Source organism: Muscardinus avellanarius (genome assembly GCF_963383645.1).
Source record: "Muscardinus avellanarius genome assembly, chromosome: 7".
In the NCBI taxonomy this organism is placed as follows: domain Eukaryota; kingdom Metazoa; phylum Chordata; class Mammalia; order Rodentia; family Gliridae; genus Muscardinus; species Muscardinus avellanarius.
The window spans coordinates 20,008,678-20,029,114 of NC_137793.1; the positions used below are offsets into that span (position 1 = coordinate 20,008,678).

General features: G+C 44.7%; 1 protein-coding gene across 7 annotated transcripts in view; it reads left to right on the forward strand.

The window, feature by feature from the left end:
* TENM2 (teneurin transmembrane protein 2) overlaps positions 1 to 20,437 on the forward strand; it is a gene marked incomplete at both ends in the record, with an annotated part of 986,019 nt that overhangs the window by 824,564 nt on the left and 141,018 nt on the right. For all 7 annotated transcript variants that reach the window (XM_080698868.1, XM_080698869.1, XM_080698870.1 and 4 more), the window contains one exon: positions 2,494 to 2,595. In XM_080698868.1, the coding sequence (XP_080554994.1) occupies positions 2,494 to 2,595 (102 nt within the window). The remainder of the gene's footprint in view (positions 1 to 2,493; positions 2,596 to 20,437) is intronic.

Sequence of the window (20,437 nt, forward strand, 5' to 3'; positions counted from 1 at the left end):
CTTTCTCCCTCAAAAGGGAGGTTTGAAGAACTGGGAACGCTGATCTCTGAATGGTCTGTTTCCACAAAACCTACACAAACCCACGTGCTGGGTGAGAAGCAATCTGTAGCTCGATGTAGGAACAAACGGCTTCTTCAAATGTGAGCAGAATGATGCTGTTTCTTTTTTTTAATTTTCCTTTGTTGCTGGTGGTCCCCCAATAAATCTTACTTGTCTGCACAGCCCTGGGTAATCTTGACTTTGCCTAGATCTCTTCTAACTTATGTCCACACTATTATAGTTCAATATCTCCAGCTACATTAGATTCAGTTTTCTTCTTTCCCATCTCAGCCCCTTTGCATATGCTATTCTTCCTAGCTTTGCAAGAGCTTATTCCAGCTCATCCATCCTCATCACCTACATAGGATAGAGTCTCTTCCTGACTGTCCTCAAAAAGCAGCTTCCTCCTTTCCTATCCTATTATCATCAAATCACTGATCATAAATTTTACTTATTTGGTTTGATGACTTTTTTTTGGCTTGTGTTCTCTGTGGCTGGGGGAAGTTCTGTGAGGACAAGCACTGCATCTGTCTTACTCACTATAGCATCTCCAGTTCCTTGCATATAACAGACCCTCAGTTAATAGACATGCAGTAGGTTAAACTACAAAGAAAAGCCATAAGCTAACTGATCCTGAGCCTCATAGTGGGTAGTAAGATCCTATCTTTTGCTCCAAGGAGAAATATTGTCTTCATTATTTCAGACAATAAGTAAACCTGTCCTTTACTCTAGAGAGACATTATCTCCATCTTTCAAAGCTTTTCCCTATACAAAAAAACCTTGAAGAAGTATTGTTGAATATTTCAGAATATTCCAGAAGTCGATGCCCCTACTCCCAAAAAGAACTCAAAACAGGCGTCACGCAAAGATGGCTGTCTCCTACCCCAGGTGAAATTGCTGATTTTCGATCCACAAATGTACCAGGTGCTTTTTGAATGAATGATGAGTGTCTGAAACACACAGGTGGCCTTTTAGCCCTCCTTTAAAGAGCCAGTGTCAAGGAGTTTCAGCCCAGAGGGTTCATTGTTAGACATCAAGGAAACTGACTTGAGAGAGTCTTGGGTCTTTTGATTGGTGCATTGTAATCACACATCTTGATGAACTTCAGAGTGGTAGAGGCAAACATGCACGCAGCTCATTCAGGCCTCCCCTGGTTCCCTCCCTGTTCCCTCCCCTGCCCTCCTTCCAGTGCTCAGCATAGTGACTGACTTTGATGAGTTTGTGTGTGTACATCGTCCATGGAGGTGTTCCCTCTTTTCCTCTCCCATCTCTCTGAGTTAAGTCGCCTTCTTCACTCATCTCTTCATTCTCCTCCTTTGTCTGGAGTCCCTCCTGTGTCCTGTTTTCTCCCTAGATTCCCCATATTAGGGAGAACATCCTATTTTTCACTTTTTGTTACTGACTGATCTCACTTAGCATAGTGTTCTTCAGAATAGCAGTCATTAAAAACACAAACAACAACAAATGCTGGTGAGGATGTAGAGAAGTGGGAACTCTAATACATGGTTGGTGGGACTGAAAATTTTGCAACTACTTTGGAAAACAGTGTGAAGAAGCCTCAGAGAATGAGAACGAACCTACCATATGATGACCCAGCTATATCATTCCTGGGTATCCACCCAAAAGAATGGAAACCAAAGTACCATTGTAACGTGTGCATATCTATGTTTATAGCAGCACAATTGACAATTACCAAACTATAGAACCAGCCAATATGTCCATCAACAGATGAATGGATTACAAAACCATGGGATATGCACACAATGAAATTTTGCCTGACTTTGAAAATAATAACCGTATATTCATTAAGTTTTCCGCAGAGTGTCAGAAACTAGCTCTAGCCCGGTTCTAGAAGAACAAAGTGAAGGAGTGAAATACAGTAGAAAAAAAAGTTATATGGTTCAGTTCTTCAGTCCAGAGTAAGAAGAAGTGGAAAATTAGGCTGAAAGGAAATACATCTTTACCACTCAAGTGATTCTCTCAGGATTAGACTTCATGCCACATCACCAAGCCAATGTCTCCAACTTTCCCGGGGTTGTGTGATGTCACCTTTTGAGCCTACTGGCTTGTATTTTTCTCTTCATCATCTTAGTGGTTTGCAACCTAAAAGTCTATATATGACTTCTATAACTTTTTTTTGAGAAAGGAAGGGACATGGTGTTTAAAAACCTATTGACTTTCAGCATAGGAGTGTTCATAGTCTTTACATTCAAAGAGAGTTTTTTTTTTTTTTCTGAAAAAAGCAAAAGCTACAGCACTGCTTGCACTACCATCCTACCTGGACAAACCACATGGTTTGAAAAGCTCTGAGCTGTCCTCATCTTTGCCTCTCCTTTTTCTCTCTGAGTTACTGCCACTGCTCCTTAAAAAATAGCAAATGAGTGGATATTAACTTACATCACCCGCAAGCAGGGGAGAAGGCAGTTGCTAAATCTCTCTCTTTCTCTCTTTCAGATTCAGTGCAGGACTGTCCACGTAACTGCCATGGGAATGGTGAATGTGTGTCTGGCCTGTGTCACTGCTTCCCAGGATTCCTAGGAGCAGACTGTGCTAAAGGTATGTACCACCACCGTCCTGTCATGATTAGAAAATAGACCATAAGCTTCTCAGGTAAGAGAAGGGGTACTGAGTAGTCCCCCCATGTTCCACGGGGACATTTCGCATACCCATGCTTGCTCAAAGACTTTATCCTTTGGCAAAGAGTAGGATTTGATATATGACCCTTGGCCAACGTACCTACAGGAGCACAGCAGTTATCCTTGGCATTGAGGTGTGCAGAGAAAGAAAGATGTGCTAAAAATGAGACGGTCGGATTTCCTGTAAAAGCAGAAGTGAATTACCATCACGCCTTTCTTATAATCATTAACTTCTATGTAATGGAAGATTAAGCATCTCAGGGTTAGTAAATTTCATTCATTCTGGCCAGCTACACTCTTAATCTAGGAAGCGCTATTTATCTTGGTGGAATCGGTTTTAAATTGTATTATTAATTTATCTAGACTGCTTTGCAAAGAATGGCCGGGGCCTTGGGATTCTTGGGGGAAAGATAATATAAGAAAGAAAATGATTCTCTCAAGAACAGGGAATTGAGGGGCCGCACACCTAGCTTGCAAGAGACCTTCAATGCGACCTTGAAGTGGCTTAGTTGGAGCAAAAGTGGTAAAAAGCAGAGCTAAGCACAGTGGTGTGGCAGGCACACACAGAGACACAGGAGTGTCTGTGTCTAGATAAATGCAGAAATGAAATTGAAGCCAAACTCTCACTAAGGGCTATCTTTACTCAATGTTTCATTTTTCTTTCTTTCTTTTTCTTTTTCTTCTTCTTCTTTTTTTTTTTTTTTTTTTTTTTTTGGCAGTACTGGGGATGGAACTCAGGGGCATTCAAACTCTGAGCTACATCCTCAGCCCTATTTCTTATTCTTTATTTTGAAACAGGTTCTCACTAGGATGCAAATGGCCTCACTAAGTAGCTGAGGATGTCCGAGAACCAAGATCCTCCTGTTTCAGCCTCCTAAATGCTGGGATTACGAGTGTGTGCCACCATGTCCAGCTTTATCTATGTTTCTTTTCTATCTTCTTTTTAATTTTTTGTCAAATTCCAGGTATCACCCATTACACTGACTTCCTACCCCCTGATAGATCAGATCCCAGGATGATATAAACCGTGACACAGAAGTGAAGGTCCCTTGCTCAGGAGCCAGGCAGACCTGGCTTCCCGTCCCAGCTCTGCCTCAGAGCGCCTCTATGACCTTGAGCCAGTCACTCAACATTTCTGAGCCTGGGTTCAGGAACAGCAACTGAGTATGGAAGTTACTTTAGCATTCGTGTGAAGATAGTGTAACCTACTCACAAAGCTCTTAAGAGATCAATTGTAAGGCCTCAAAAGAGTCTGCATTTATTATTTTGTATTTATATTTTATTTATACACACCGTGGGGGGGAGGTGTACTGGGGATTGAACCCCAGGTATATTTTGCCTCCACGCCACACCCCCAGGCCTTTTTAATTTTTTGTTTTGAAACAGGGTCTTGTTAGGTGACCGAGAGTCTCATTACAGTACTGAGGCTGTCCTTGAACCTGCCATTCTCTTGTCTCAGTCTCTCAAGTACTACTGAGATTACAAGGGTGAGCCGCCATGTCTGGTTTATTTTATATATTTAAAAACCTTTTCATCATTTTTATTTGTGCATCATCAAAATGCCCTCCTGCCTTCTGAGAGGGAATTATTGATAAAACTGCTCTGTAAATCCTAAAGAGGATCCCTCCTCTCTCCCAGCCTGACTGCCCTGGCTCGGGAAAATAATATTGCAAATATTCTCTATATTTCAAAGATCTAAGATGTGAATTCTGATGAGTGCTGTTAAGTAAATAGGGCTATTCAGTCCTGGAATCTCTGACTGGGGTGGCACGTGTGTGAGACCCATTCCTAAATGACCCCACGCGTAGACACCTCCTGTCACCCGCAATAGAGAGAAAGGTTGGGTCAACTCATCTAGTACAGGAGAGTAAGAAAGTGAGACACCTTTGAACCATTATCCTAGCTGAGTTTCAGGGCAGCATCCAAGAGGTCTGACAGAGCATGGGCTTGTGTACTCCAGGGGAAGGGAAACTTCAGTATCCTTCCAATGGTTTTTCTCAGGTAATCTAATTTTCCTGGGAGTGAAGGCATTAATGAGAGGAAGGACAGAGTAGTCCTTTTATACGTGGCTGCAAATGGGCCAAACGCTCAGCTGCACGGCCTGTGAGCTGTAAATGTATATTAACACTGACACACATCGATGTATTATTAATCCTAAAAACCATGTGTTCTCTGCACATCCAGTTACTGGCCTTTCTGAGCTAAGTACCCCGGCCATTTAAGAACCCTTCCCTCTAAATCCATTTGCAGACGAGCGTCCATCCTGCATTATGGATCCGTAATGGAGTGTGCATTTAGCTACTTAAAAGGACTTTTCAGAGTGTTTTGCATTCACCACCTGCGCTGTGGCTGGGCACACGCTCGGAGCGTGCATTAGCCATGGTATATAATTGATCCTCGTGAAACAAATATTAAGTGGCTGTTAAGAGTAGTTACTCCTCCGTACACAGTCACTGTTCCCAAATTGGGCTTTGAACTTGTTGTGTATTTTGACTTTACTGCTGCTGCATATGGTAGACAAAATTGAAGCGCTTGAAGAATAAAACTGCTTTGCCCTGTCTCCCCATTTATTCTGGGTAAAGCTGGTTAAGAGTGTGAGGAACAAGACTCTAACTTTCAGCCCTAAAAATGTTTCTCCCTGTGTGTTTTTGAAATATCTACAGTTGAAGCTGCTTTACGGTGAAAACACAAGCGTTCTTTTTCCGACCACTTGTTTCTCAAAATTTTGTGTTTCACCTACCACACCACACTTACTACTTTTACCAATTTGTTTCCTTAAATCGACTCATTATATTTACATAGATGGGTTTGTTTTTAAAAGTACAGTGTAAAAAAAGTAAAATTGAAAGAAAACTGGACTGAACATCAATAGGAAATGTCAGTGTCCCTTTATCAATGTCAAGAGACGAATTTGCCATGATTCACATCCAAGCCAGGTCTGCTCTCACACTTGGGTCACATCAACAACCCCAAAAGTGGATTTGAATGCACAAAAGCCAGCCCGGCTACTAGAGGGACTCAAGCCTTGAGCACCTTATCTCATAAGTATCGGCTCCAAAAAATCACAGAATCCCTAACCACACTGTGGGTTCGAGTCAGCCACAAAAGAAAAGAGTCACCTGTCTTTAAGTGTCCCAGCTTCGAGCCAGCAAATCTAAAGATTAGCACCTGATCTACTCTGGGTACACAAAGCCTGTGCTTCCAATTGTTTATAAACAACCAATAGCTCTGAAGTACTAAGTACAATACCAGGCATTGTACAAAGCTCTTGGCATATCCTGTCTTCTTCATCCTCATAACAACCATACAAAGCAAATCCTATTTTTATCAGTCCTCTCCCCTCCAATTCTCTAAACTTCTAATATTGGTATCTTTTGTGCTTGCAGACAAGTTACCCAAACAGGTCATCCGGTTTCCCCAGTGTTCATCCAGACTTCCTTGTGTCAACACATTAGATTTCCACAGTTCCAGTCCAGAAACCAGAAAATTAGCATCTAACTAATTTACAAACTTTTTTCCAACTTTGTACTTTCTTTTCTGGTCCATGATCCCATATTTCATACAGCCCTGATATCTTCTTAGTCCCTCCAATCTGTCCAACCTGGGACAGTTTCATACTTTTCTTTGGCTTTCATGACCATGATGGGTATGGGTGTGTTTGTGTGTGTGTGTGTGTGTGTGTGTGTGTGTGTGTGTGTGTGTGCACCCTCACATGCACGTGTGCATGCACGTATGTTGTGTACATGTGTGCATGTTGTGTGTGTAAGTGCATGCACATATGTTGTGTGTGTGTGTGCATGCTGTGTGTGTGTGTGTGTGTGTGTGTGTGTGTGTGTGTGTGTTGTTCTGAGCTGTATCCCCAGCCCAGACTTCACCCTTTTGAAGAGTATGGCTCAGGTGTTTTGTAGTACATCTTCTCACTTGGGTTTGACTGATATTTTCTCAGGATTAGATTGAGATTATGCATTTTTAGTGAGACTATGTGTGCCCTCCTCAGTGCATTTTATCAATGGTGCACTTCCAATGTGAAAAGAATAAAAATTGTGTCTGTGCGCGCACAGGTGTGTGTGTGTCTGCACACGTGTGCTTGAGGGTGGAGGGTGAGCTGGAAGGCCCATCCCTTTGTCTTGCACAGTTTATCAGTGGCTATCGCAAGCTGCTGCTCTCAGACCTTTTGAGCTCAGGAAGCTCTGACTGTTTGTTATCAGGGGTAGCCTAAACTGGTGAGGACCAGGACTTGGGCTAGCAAGCGCAGCGAGGAAAGGCGGCTGGTCTTCTACTGCTCATAAGAGTGCAGCCCATCTCCCAGCTTCTTTCTGAATCAAAAACCCCAAAGAGGCCCTGAGCACAAGGTCCTCATCGTAGATTTGTGGGCACCTTTGTTCCTTCTCTGACAGCTGTAGCCAGGATGCCTTGAGTTCTGCCAGTTTCTCCTACTGCAGGCAGCCGGCAGACGCAGGCCCTCCCACAGGGAGAGAATTTGCCACGTTAGCAAGCGAGACCCGCGTCACATCCAAGCCACCAGCTCTGTGTCCAAGTGACAGAAATACAGAACTTACTCTCTCGACCTCACGCTGCAACCCCGTGCCCTCGGATGCGCGGTGCAGGCGGCAGCCACTTGTCTTCTTATACACCTGCCAGTCTGCATCAGGCATCCGAAGACATCCCCGCAGCCGGGGAAGGGACCTGTCACAAGGCATTTGCAGCGTGCTCATTCCACCGCCCCTACCACGCTGAGAGGTCCCCAGAGGCGCTGGGGTCGAAACGAAACTGACCCTCACTTGGAAACAACATACACTGGTTCTAACGCATTGTTCCAAGTTAGTTGAGAGGACAGAACTTATCTGTGCATTTAACAAATGCTTGTCGTGTGCTCGCCATGAGACAAGTAGCCATGCTAAAAGCCAGGAATACAGAGGTGAGCAGGAGAGCCTGGGCCCTGCCGTCCAGAGCTCCCCGTCTGGTAGAGGCACCGTGAAAGCAAGCGGGGCATTGTGCTGTAAGTCCAGAATGCTGTGAGGCCGACTTAAATGCTCTAGACATTACCAAGGAGGAGATAAGGAGTCCATGAAGCAATGAAGTATGTTGTCAGTGGGGAAATCTTTAAGGACCAGTAAGGGTCACTCCATCACAGGCATGTACATCAGGCTGGAAGGATTTTCTTTGAATCCATAAAGGATTTAGTATAGTACCAGGTCCTAGACAAGGAGGCACTGCGAGCCACAACCCACAGAGGCCATAGGGAAGAAACTCTCAGGAGCAGGTCCAGCCATGCAGGTGGGGATGAGAGGGGGAACGAGGACTGGACCATGGCAGGTGACTTCACTGGGGTTCAAGGTGGGACGCCCAGCAGCAGCAGCAAGGGGATTGTGTTGATGTGTTTGAATTTCTCTAGGTCACAATCAGGGACAGGCTGGAGGTGAGCCTGTGACCAAGACCCACCAGATCACCCTAGTGCACCCCGTGGCCTGAGGCAGGTGCTCAGAGCCTGTGTATGGGGATATCGAGGCATCCAGAAAAGTCTAAATTTTCAAAGTTTCTCAAAATTCACAGTACGGTATGGGTTTTGGAAAAGAACCAGTTAATCACAGAGAACATTAATCGTAGAGAAAGACTCTAGAGTGGGAGTTACACTGAAGAGTGGTCATTGAGATGGAATTCCATTACTTGGGCGACGTAAGAGGTGATCGGTTCGGATACAGAGCTTGAGAAAAAATGGCTTTTCCTTCCCAGTAATTTTGTCTGTTTTCCATAGGTGCCTCTCTGGCCCTGCAGCAATAGTGCTTATTATTTGAGTTACTGTTTACACCACAGTTTTTAGTTCTGACCCTTTCTTCTTGAAGCTTCTTCGTGACTTTAATGCTCTCGGTTGAGAGCTGGAAGTTTTTTTAATTTTTGCTCCTTTTTCTTTCATTTTCTGTCATTTGAAGGCCTTTTGTTGACTTACGATCTTCCTAGAGTTAATCGCAAAATGCCCTTGCATTGCGGGAGAGCATCCCAGCTTCCATTTTCCCTGTTTGGACGCTGCCTCCTCAGGTGACTTATTTAGGCTGAACCGGAGGCCCCCAACCTGCTGCAGAAACTCGACACAGCACAGCCCCAGTTGTTAGGTAATGCGAATTTAATAGCTATTAGAAATGACAGCGCCTGCTGCCTAACAGCTGTTGGAGGAGGCTCAGAAATGCCACAGCCACGGGAACATAAAGTCTTCTCTCTGGGGGCCGCGTCAGTTCCCATTCAGCCTCTGTGGAGCCTCAAAAAAAGGGAACGGGTATCTTGTCCATTTTCTCCTATTAACGGGCAAATGTACCCACTGCCCAGTCCCTCTTGCCCATGGTCTAGCACAAAAATCAAATTGTCGTTATTATCATCATAATCATCACTGAGATATGCTGAATTCTTGCCACTGCCCTGAGCAGCTATATAACTATCTCATTTAATCACCTGTAGCTCTTTTTTATTTTTTATTTTTTTTATTTTTGGTGGTACTAGGGTTCCTGGAAGCCCTTCTACCTCCGGGTTACACTCCCAGACCTATTTTCATATTTTTGGAAACAGGGTCTCCTAAGCCAGCGCGCGCAGCTGGCTTAGAACCTGCACGATCCTCCTGTCTCCGCCTCCCAAGTGCGGGGATTACAAGCGTGCACCACCACACCCAGCATCCATAGCTCTTTTTTATAGAAAGTTATCCCCTTTATCAATGAGGAAAGTTAAGGGTACCAAGAGGTTAAGTAACTTGCTCAGAGTCACTCAGCTAGGAAGTGGCATTGCTGAGATTTGAGCCAAGCAGTATGTTCTGCACTCCTACCACTAGACCAGCCATGAGAGGTCCTTGGTGATGTACGGAGTAGAGGGGACACAATTGCTGTGCAGACACTGTGGTGATGATGTGCTGGGACTCGAGTTTGAATCCCTGAAGATTTTTTAAGAGAGGAGATGAGGGTTTGCTTAGTGGCAGAGCCCGAGTTTGGAACCAAGTGGGTCTGACATCAGACCCTGGTGCTCCGCACCACCACCACCACCCCTCCCAGCCAGCAGCTACAACCCCTCCCGTCCTTTAACACTCTTGCCAGCTCCTCCCCATTGAACCCAGTGTCCCCTCCACCCTTGCTCATGTCAGCGCCCTGCGCACTCAGCCTCCGGTGTCTTCGGATGGTATCCCCCTCCTCGCCGCCACTAGCTCTCCCAGAGCTTTCCAAGCCAGGCACTACTCTCCTCACACACCTTACAAGGCGAACACCTAACAGCTGTCAGAGGAGGCTCAGAAATTCCACAGCCACGGGAACATAAAGTCTTCTCTCTGGAGCCGTGTCAGTTCCCATTCAGCCTCTGCGGAGCCTCTGGCAGGTGCCTCCCACAGTGGCCTAGTGTACCTGGGGAGATGGCTGTGTATGCGTATTCACAGGTTCCTGCTCCACACAAGCAGAATCCCAATTGTAGGACTCAGATGTGGCTCATTCACCTACCTTTTAACCAGCCTTCCAGGAAGCTTGACTCCGGGCTCCCTGTTGTGGGAGCGAAGAACACGTTTCATAGGATGATGGATAAGGATGCTGAACATGACCTAAGCTACCTCCTATGAATGCCCACACCCCAGATTTCAGAACTTGTCCCTCGGAAACTGTGAGGAACGGACTCTTCTTCTTCATCACACTCTTCCTGTCTGGAATAGTCTCCACCCCAGCCTTTCCTAGCCAGCTGCCACTTATCCCTGAAGGTGCCACCTCGCAGAAGCAGCCCTGCGGTGGCTCAGGGCTTGGGGACATCTCGGCCGGGCCCCGCCTTCATGACCCGTGATGGCAGCATCTCTCCTGATGGCCGCTAGCTTCTAGCATCTTCTTTATACTGCCTATCCCTGGTTTGGCACCAAGGACATAGTAAATGTTTCCTGCATGTCTAATGGCTTAAATTGAGCGACAAGGTGAACAACGTTAAAACACGGCTGGAAAATGTCTCCAGAACCAGAGCATGGGCCAGAAAACAAGGTTCTCATCAGTCAGATTAACCAGGCAGCAATAAGTCGGAGGCTCCCAGGCACAGGGTTGAAGGAAGGGATAGCATGAGAGAGGAAAAGGGAGGAATCAGAAGGAAGGGAAAGACGTTTACAGGCAAGAGATGCCCATCACTTCAGAGTATGCATGTGCTGTCTCAGAATGACAACATGCTGAAGAAGAAGGCTGCAGACTTTGGATTCGCTGGGTTTGGATCTGGACTTCTCTGGTTCACTGTACCCATTTTAGAAAATGATTTTAACCTCCCCAAGCCTTGTTTTTCTCATCTGTGCAATGAGGACAATGACAATACTGCCCATTGCCTTGCTGGAAAGACTAAAAGCAAATACATCTCAGTGTGTGGAAGCCTGAGGGTGTGGATGGAATGCTGCCTACGCCCGCTAGCATTGGCCCTGGCAGCAAGGCTTCAAAATCATTCTTCACTCCTATTTTACAATAGGAGAAACAAAGACTTATAGAAAGTCAGGTCACATTGCAAGGGCTGATGCGAGGCCAGCCTTGTCGGCCTGACTCTGAGGCCTGTGACCCCAAAGGCCATAGGAGAGAGACTTGTCAGAAGACCCCCGACTGGAGGGCAGTCACTGCCCTCAAGGCATGAAAATAATACTGCGGACAAATCCAGTGGTCTGCCCTCTTGGTTGGCTCAGCCTCATGCTCTGCTTCCCTGTGTCCTCTTTCTAGGTGCCTCTCTGCACCCAGGAGAAGAAACACAAGCCCTCAGTCCATTCCCCAATGATGACAGGTCCCCCCGCTCCACCCCAAGGAACCCCCCTCAGCTTCCTTGACAGATGCTCCTTGATACTTTCACAGGTGGCTGCATCCTCTGCATGAGAGATGCTCAAATCTATCCACCTGCCTGGGATGCCTCCTAGCCCCTTCAGACCCATCATCCACACCTGTCCCTTCTGTCACCTCAGTTCACCCCACAGTCCCCATGCATGCAGACAGGCTGGGGCCTGGGGCTATTCCCGAGCTCTATGCAGTTTCGTGGCCAAATCCCCTCTTCCCTTCCACCCTGACCTGAAGGATATGCAGCAATGTCTTGGCAGCAGGGAAGAGGGGCAGGGCTTGGAGCAGGTGCAGCCAGCGCCTGATATGTAGAAAGTGACTAGCAGCCACACTGGGCGAAGCCCCATTGGAAAAAGAGAATCGCTACTGTATATGAAAGATGAAACCCATGCTGGGCACTGAGCAGAGGACTTCACATGAGTCATCTTGTGTCACCTCCACGACATATATCACCATCCTTGTTTCACAACTAAGCACGCTGGATCTCAAAAGATGAAGGCACTTGCCTGGATATAGTTCTAGACCAGTGCTCTTAACTAGGTTAGTGATACCCTTGGAATTTCTTAACACAAAGACTGCTGGGCTCCATCCAGAATTTCTGACTTGGTAGATCGGGGTCTCAGGAGCTTGTTCAGTTTCTAAACTGTCAGGCCCCGAGGCAGACCTTCTGAGTCCATCTTCATTCTGACCAGATTCGCCAGATGTCTCTTGCACACATTCAGGTTTGAGTCTAGATGGTGTCGCCCTTGAACTCTGCTTGGACAGCCCAGAGAGAACTGTGGCCCGTGGCAAGAGCATCACACTTTACCTCTGCCCCTGGCTGGCCAGGAGACCTGGAGGAGGCTGTGGGTCTGGGTGCAGGGTGCCTGGCCAGCACACGAGTCCCTGTGGCCGCTCATGATGTTGCCCACACCTGCCCCATTACCAGACAGAAGTCAGTTTGTGGGACATAAACCAGCCTTCCCCAGGTTAAGTTGCTTTTGAGACAAAAATAAAAAACCTGTTTTTTTTTTTCTTTTTAAACTATGTTAAGGAATGAAACAGCCCTAAAAGACAGAGAGCTTGATCCTGGGGGAACTTATATATGTGATGTGCACAGGTTTGTAAAAATCCTGGTTTTAGGAATGCCTTTCATATTAGGAAATAAACCAGTTTTAAGAAAGGGTGTCAGCTGGTCGATGTGGTGGCACACACATGGCATCCCAGTTCTTGGAAGATTGAGACAGGATTGCGAGTTCAGGGCCAGCTTCAGCAACTTAGGCCCTCAGCAACTTAGCCAGACCCTGTTTCCCAATTTTAAAAAAAAATTTTAATAGGGCTGGGGGTGTAGTTTGGAAATAAATGAACCTGAGTTTAATCCTCAGCACCATAAACAAAAAAAGAAAGAAAGAAAGAAAAACATCAGCTGGAATATGAACAGGAAAGAGGTATTTTACCCTTGTTTCTTCACAATGTGACTAGTTGAAATGATTTTTTCCTAATGAAAATAATGATAAAATTGTATGTATCGATTTCTTCCTTTGTGGCCGGTACTGCACATAGTACTTGACATGTATTTTTCTCATTTCCCAAAACATGGAGCAGGTGCACCAGAATTCCTACTCCACAGGAAAGAGGAAGTGATGGAAGGTTCCCATGTCCAGAGTTACAGGACTAGTAAAGCACTCAAGGTTTTTGAAAGGAGATAGGCTAGCTCATAAGGCTCGACCATGCAGGTCCTTTTCTGCTTTCTAAGGAGATGGCAGTAGATAAAACTTGCCAGTGTTCAGAACACTCCTGTGCGTGTGGATTATGGGACACTGTTAATTTACAAATTTGTCTTTAAGCTCAAATTACTACAGTAGGGTTACACTACATCGGTCTAGACTTGCGTTGCAGAAAAGCTTACTGTACATGCCACCGAATTTCAATATCATTATGTAATTAATGCTGTGTCACACGAGAAAAGAAAACCACGCGTGCACACACCTTAGACTTCTTCTAAGAACAGCTTAAGGACTTATCGATTGAGAACTTTTATAACTCTCAAAATGGAGGCGTCCCCATCTCTCTACAGGTATTTTAAATGAATTGAATTAATCATAGGCTTAAAAGTCTCTTGTGATCTTCGTTAACTTCCCTGGGTTTAATTAAAACATCTGTGCACTTTTAATTTATCGATTCATCCAACTCATATGTCATGTTTTTAACACACCCCAGCATGCTTCGCATCATTTTTAACCCGATTTCCACTTAACTAAAGCAATTAAATTCACCCCGGATTAATTAAAGCATCCATACTTTCGTGCTTAAGTCAGCGTGTGCTGCTTTCCCCACATGGCTCCTGAATGTCAGAGATTTGACACACCTGATGAGTTTTTTGTCCTTCTGGAAATTCTTCCCTGAATCACTTTCTTGTTATTAATGTGCCACTGACAGTAGGGGAAGGAAGAAGTTGGTGCACCTGCACTTGGGCCCCATGAGCCGGGCACTCCCACTGTCTGACGGAAGGCACCTCTGGCTTCCTCTCTCCTCGGGGGGTCCTGCCGGATCCTGTCCCCAGCTGAGATCAACTAAAATGTCTCACGTATTCTGGGTGGAAAGTGGAGGCTTTACAGGTCAGAGAGGACCTCAGCAGTCAGAATGGAAGAAGTCTTGGAGATTATACCTTAGAACCCTTCTCAGCCCTGCCTTCTAACTTCCTGACTTTTCCTCCCTATCCAAACCATCCTTTATTGCTCTGTCCATTTCATTAGTAGGGGGAATGGAGGCACTGAAGTCTCGGGCGGACAAGGTAGGCTATAGAGCTGTCCATAAAGTAGCAGATTATCTCCCTGAGATTTAGTTACAATCCCTGATCCTGCCAAGATGCTTCACAGAGCTAGTTTCCTCTCAGCCACGGTGACACCAGGTGTGAGTTGGCCTTTAAAATGTTTTTTTTTTCCCAGTCTAATAATCCAAGAATTACATCTCATGATTATATTCTTCTGTGCCTACTTAGCTGTTAATGAAGCCGGATAGCTTGTCATACTTCTATTGGCAATCTATATTATTTCTGATGTCCTTTGCCCAGGTTTTCATTCATCTGTTTCTCTTTATCGATTTACAACAGATCCTTGGGTATTTTAGAGAGTAAATTTTATTCTTCCCAGTGTTGCTCATAACTTAATTTTGTTTTAAAGTAGGACATCCTTTGTCAAAGAAAAGATTTAAATTTCATGTCATCGAGCTGGGCATTGGTGGTACAAGCCTATAATCCCAGTACTTGGGAGGCTGAGGAAAGAGGATCATGGGTTTGAGGCCAACATGCACTAATTTACTGAGACCCTTATTCAAAATAAAAAATAAAAAAGTTGAGATGTATAGCTCAAAGTTAGGAAGCCCCTGTGCTCCCCAGTACCACTATATATGTATGTATGTACATATATGTGTGTACACATATTTATATAATCAAACTTGATCACTCTTTTTACCTTCATAGTTTCTAGAATTTGTCTTAATAACATATCTTCCACACATACCCCCCAGGAAAATAAAATTAGTCTTTAATATTTAAACCTTACATCGTTTTTTTTTCTCTGATCTTTGCTCTCTATGAAATTTATTTTTGAATACAGGTTGCAGTAAGACTAACTTTCTTGTCCACCAAGTGACCTGCCAATAGCAAGAATGCAGCGGGGAGTGAATCCTGCCTCTCCTGATGCTGTCCTCCTCAGCACCAAACCAAGTCTACTGCCTTGAAAGAAAACAGAGCACCAGTTTTGGTGCCAGGAACTAGGAATTTGGTTTGCCAGGCCTCCACAACGCCAGGGCCACATCCTGATTGCCACAGGGAGGGAAGGCACCTGTTTTTATGCATCTTGCTTCACTACCATGACCCCTTGCTGTACTGGGTTACCTATCAGTCTTTGGGGACTAACTGGGGTGTAAGGCAATCGGTTGTTGACTGCCATTTCAACAACTTGCCTGAGGTACTAAGTTCAGGTAGCATATACTCAAGCCTCTTTTCTAAAGGAGTTTGAAGTCAGTTCTCAAAGAACTTCTAGAAGGTGCATTCCTTGAAATTCCCTCTTCACACCTAGTGCAGCCAGCAGATGCCTTGTGACCGCTGCGGGGTTCAGCCTCTACTCAGGGCGGAGCCTCCCCGGCAGTGGCTCTGTTTTCTCCTGGTATTCTCTCTACAGAAGGCTCCAAGTAGACAGGATTTGTTTTTCTTGAAACGGCAGATATGAGCGGTGTGCCTCATTCCTGCCTACCAAGTCAGTAACACTGAGAACGCGTCTCATCCCTTCCAGAGAACTTGGGGCGGGGAAGCTCTCGCTTGATCATTAAAATTAGCTTTACACCATTTAGGTGAATCTAAATTGTGTCATTTTTTTGTCATCAGCCTGTTAACTTGTCAGTCGTTAGTGGCAGCGGTAATTTATTTTTCTTCTGCGGGAGTCTTAAAGCTTCCATTTACTAGATTTAGTAAAACAGGAATAGTCAATTTGTACAAACATTTTAATTAATTTTAAATAGAAGCTCGAATGCACAGCGTTCTACTCCTCTAAGCCTTAGGAATCAGAGAGAGATAGCAACATAAAACGCCCTGTGTGTGAGCCCAGACCAATCAGAACCAGCTTCCACTCCAAACCAGGGAGGACTAGGGGAGAAATTGATTAACTCTTCCGTGTGTGTGTGTGTGTGTGTGTGTGTGTGTGTGTGTACGCATGCACTTGAGACACTGCATTTTTTATTTTGTTAACCCCTCAAGTCAACTGGGGAATTCAGTTTAAAATTTCACAAGGGAGCATCCACTAATTGCCTTCCAGGTGTCCTCTAGTGCTTTGAGTCCTTGCCTGGGTTATCTCACTTCACCCTCCATCAACTCTGAGAGAAGCTGTTCAAAGAGGAAAAATTAATATCCAAAAAGATCATTCATCTTGCCAAAATGGCACAGCTGATAAAAGACGGGCCAGGTTTTGAGCCTCAGTCTTTCTGAAACCGAAACCCTTGTTCTACTAACTTTTGCTTTCTACTACTTCTTGTAAGGTATGAACTCAGAGTTGTTTTTCTACAGCCTGTCATAAAAAAAAAAAATGTGGATTGCATGATTGTAAAACATATATTAACACAGGCGGTTCTCTTTTCACGCCCAGCCTTTTTGATGTGGGAAAGTTTAAGCCTTACTTTTGTGAGGCTCTGGGTTGAGTTATGACTAAGAATGAATCTCTAACGGAAGAGAGAAGATGCAGACAGCCCAGTAGCCACTGGAGGGTGTTGATCTGGCATTTGTCTGTGCTCCCCCCCCCCCACCTTGGCAAATGGATCACTTGAGTTCTCCTCCTCTAACTAGACACCTTCTGGGATTTTTTTTTTTAGGGTGGTGTTGTTTTATTTGTTGTTGTTGTTGTTGTTTTGCGGTACAGGGGATTGAACCCAGGGGCATTTCACCTCTGAGCTATACCCCCAGCCCTTTTTTTCATTCTTTATTTTGAAACACGGTCTCACTGAGTTGCAAAAGGCTTCACTAAATAGCTGAGGCTGTCTGCAAACCTCAATCCTCCTGTCTCAGCCTCCCAAATGCTAGGATTACAAGCATATGCCACCACACCTGGCCAATACCTTCTGAGGTTTTTTTTGTTTTTTGTTTTGGTTTTTTGGTTGTTTGTGGTGGGGGGGGGGGGTTACTGAGGATGGAACCCAGGGGACTTTTACTTCCAGGCTATACCTCCAGACCTATTTTATATTTTATTTGTAAACAGGGACTCACTAAATTGCTGAGAGCCTCACTAAGCTGCTGAGGCTGGCTTTGAACCTGTGATCCTCCTGTCTCGGGATCCCAAGTGCTGGGATTACAAGTGTGCAACACCACACCCAGCTCCACCTTCTGTTTTTAATGTGGCCTCAGCCAAGTTCATCCTGTGTTCTTCTCCCCAGTGAACATCACAATGTTTTTCATTCTTTGACCATACTCTCAGCAAGTGTACAAAAAAACATATTGAAAAAGGCTGTATTTGGAAATGTGGGGAACTCCCTGACCTGACTATCTTCCTTTTTTTTTTTTCTTTTTTTTTTTAGCGCCCTGAGCCATTTAAGTAGGTCATATTTAAAATATGATTTCTCAGGCTCCTGATTTTCAATAAAACCCATTCTTCTGGACAATTCTGGTTTTTTCCCGCCACATGAAGTTTATGCAGAAAAGTTTTATTCTGAATTGTTAAAAATAATAATAATGCTAACTATACATTATCAATTAATATAAATAATAATTACTGCTGGGTGTAGTGGCGCACACACTTGTAATCCCAGCATTCAGGAGGTGGAGACCGGAGAATTCCGGTTCGCGTACAGCCTCAGCTACTTAGCAAAGCCCTTCAAAACTCAGTGAGACCAGTTTCAAAAATAAAAGACTAGCTGGGCATGGTGGCACACGCTTGTAATCCCCACGCTTGGAAGGCGGAGACAGGAGGATTGCGCAGGTTCGAAGCCAGTCTCGCTGGCTTAAGAGACCCTGTTTCCAAATAAAAATATAAAAATAGGTCTGGGAATGTAGCCTGGAGGTAGAAGGGTTTCCAGGAACCCCAGTACCACCAAAAATAAATAAATAAATAAATAAATAAATAAATAAATAAATAAGGCTGGGGGTGTAACTCAGAGGTAGAATACCCCTGGGTTCCATCCCCAGTACAGCGAAAATAAATAAGTAAATAAATAAATAAATAAAGTAAAATAAATAATAATTACTTACTCCTACTTTCTATTCTTCTTCACCTTTGGGGAGGAAGGAGAGAATTGGGGAAAGGCTAAATGAGTGATGTGTGCATGTATTCCTCTACCACCTTGTATTCCATTAGGATATATGACTACAATGCACCAATAAAAATTAATTGATTAATTAATTCAAAAGGAGGGTGTAATAGGACACCAGGGGTGGCAGTCTGATGTGACTTTCTCTGCCATCCGTGAGAGCTGGCCTACCAGACAGCCCTCAAGTCAGAGACGGCCCTTGGAAGCTCATTCGACTGCAGGTGGTATCGCTCCACTTCTCACTGTTGTCTTGTTTCAGTATGGAACAAAGGAAGGGGGTGAGAAAGGATGTGGGTGCCAGTCTTTACATCAGGAGATATCCCGGCATTACTCAGATCAGAAAGAGCAAGTGGTTTTTCTCTTGAATGCCAGCCCTGCCCGCTCGCACACCTCAGCCTGGTCACTCCATTGAAGGCCTGTGTAGGCTGACGAGGACGAGGTGCTGTGATCAGTTCACGATGCCTGCAGAGGTCCAGGAATGGAGAATAGTAGCTCTGCTCACATATTTAGCTCCCTAATCTGGAGCCTAGTAGGAGTCTCATGAGGAACAGACATGGAACACAGTTACTTATTCTTCACATTCCTCCTAAAACCTAGAGATTTCTCATCCTAGTTCATAATTGTAGAGTCCCAAATTTAGATCCTAAACACCCTGGGTTTAAAGCTCTTTTCTCTATCCTCTTATAGACAGATGGTGTCTTGTTGGGCATGGTGGTACACACTTGTAATCCCAGTACTTAGGAGGCTGAGACAGGAGAATCACAGGTTCGTGGCCAGCCTCAGCTACTTAGACCCTCTGCAACTTAGACCCTGTTTCAAAGTAAAGAATAAAAAATAGAGCTGAGGCTGTAGCTCAGAGGTAGAAAGCCCCTGAGTTCAATCCCCAGTACCTCAAAAAAACAACAACAACAATATCTCTAGTTGACTGTATACAACCTCTGCTTAAACATCCTGAGTATAGGAAATACGTCTTACATTTTTAGTTTCCTCTGAATTCAGCATGTGTCTTTGAGGCTGCCTTTGCTGAACACATTCTTCTCCTCTGGTAGATTCATAAAGGTAAGGATTCTTCTGGAAACGGTGCCTCCAGGACTTTTCACAGCTCTCTTATAAAGCATTTCAGAGGAAAACATCCCTCAATCATATGTCAACTGTGGAGATGTTTTTATTTCAGGTCAGCTTGCAATTAAAGTGAAACATGCACTTTTCCAGAAAAACACAACACGAGGTTGACTCCAGAAGCTGTTCTTCTCCTGTCTTTCATAAATAGCTATTTAGTGCTTGCCTATAAATCCCGGGGCATCCCTTGAACATCAAAAACATAGGAGAAACATTTGCCCGGTCCAGCCGGCATTGATGAACACAGCCCTGGCAGGAAATCAACAATGGTAAACTCAGTTCCTGTCCTCAAGCAGCTACTAGATCTTTGGGAAATTAGACTCTCCCTGAGGAAAGTTAGTGACTCTAAAACTATAAACAAGACAATGAGGAGGATTAAGAAGGCAGGGAGGGGCAGTTGACCAGGAGGAGATGTGTTTGGTATACATTCCCTAAGGACACTCTGAGATTGTGTGTGTGTGTGTGTGTGTGTGTGTGTGAGAGAGAGAGAGAGAGAGAGAGAGAGAGAGAGAGAGAGAGAGAGATTGTGTGCACACACACACACACACACGTACAGCTGGGAGAATCCACAAAACCAAAATCACAGGCCACACCACGAGTCCCTGAAGCCTCTATGCTAGTCATTTCTGAAAGTCTCTTTCTGAAGGTTAGTGCCATTGACAGAGTAATATTCCCATTGAACATTCAACTTAGAAGGCAGTTTGGAAATGTTGGTTCTTTACAACCTGATGCTGAAGATAGAAATACAAGGCCTGTTTTAGCGATGTCCAAAGCCCAAAGGACATCACTAGAACCCCATCCTTGAAAAACTCTAAAACTCAATTGGCACAATTGAAAACAGCGCTGCAAACTATTGGTAATCTCATCACAGACAATCCCCACTGACTTTTAACCTTCTTCCTGTCAAGTGATGTAAGGAGGGGGTCCTAGCCGAGATGCGACCTGCTGGAGATTTCCTGTCTTCAGCCTACTTTGCCCCTCCCTTTTTCAATAGCCAGGTTTATTTACTTTTTATACTTCAGTACACGTTACCCTTTGAAGTCACACACTGATTTCTTCATGGTATAGGAA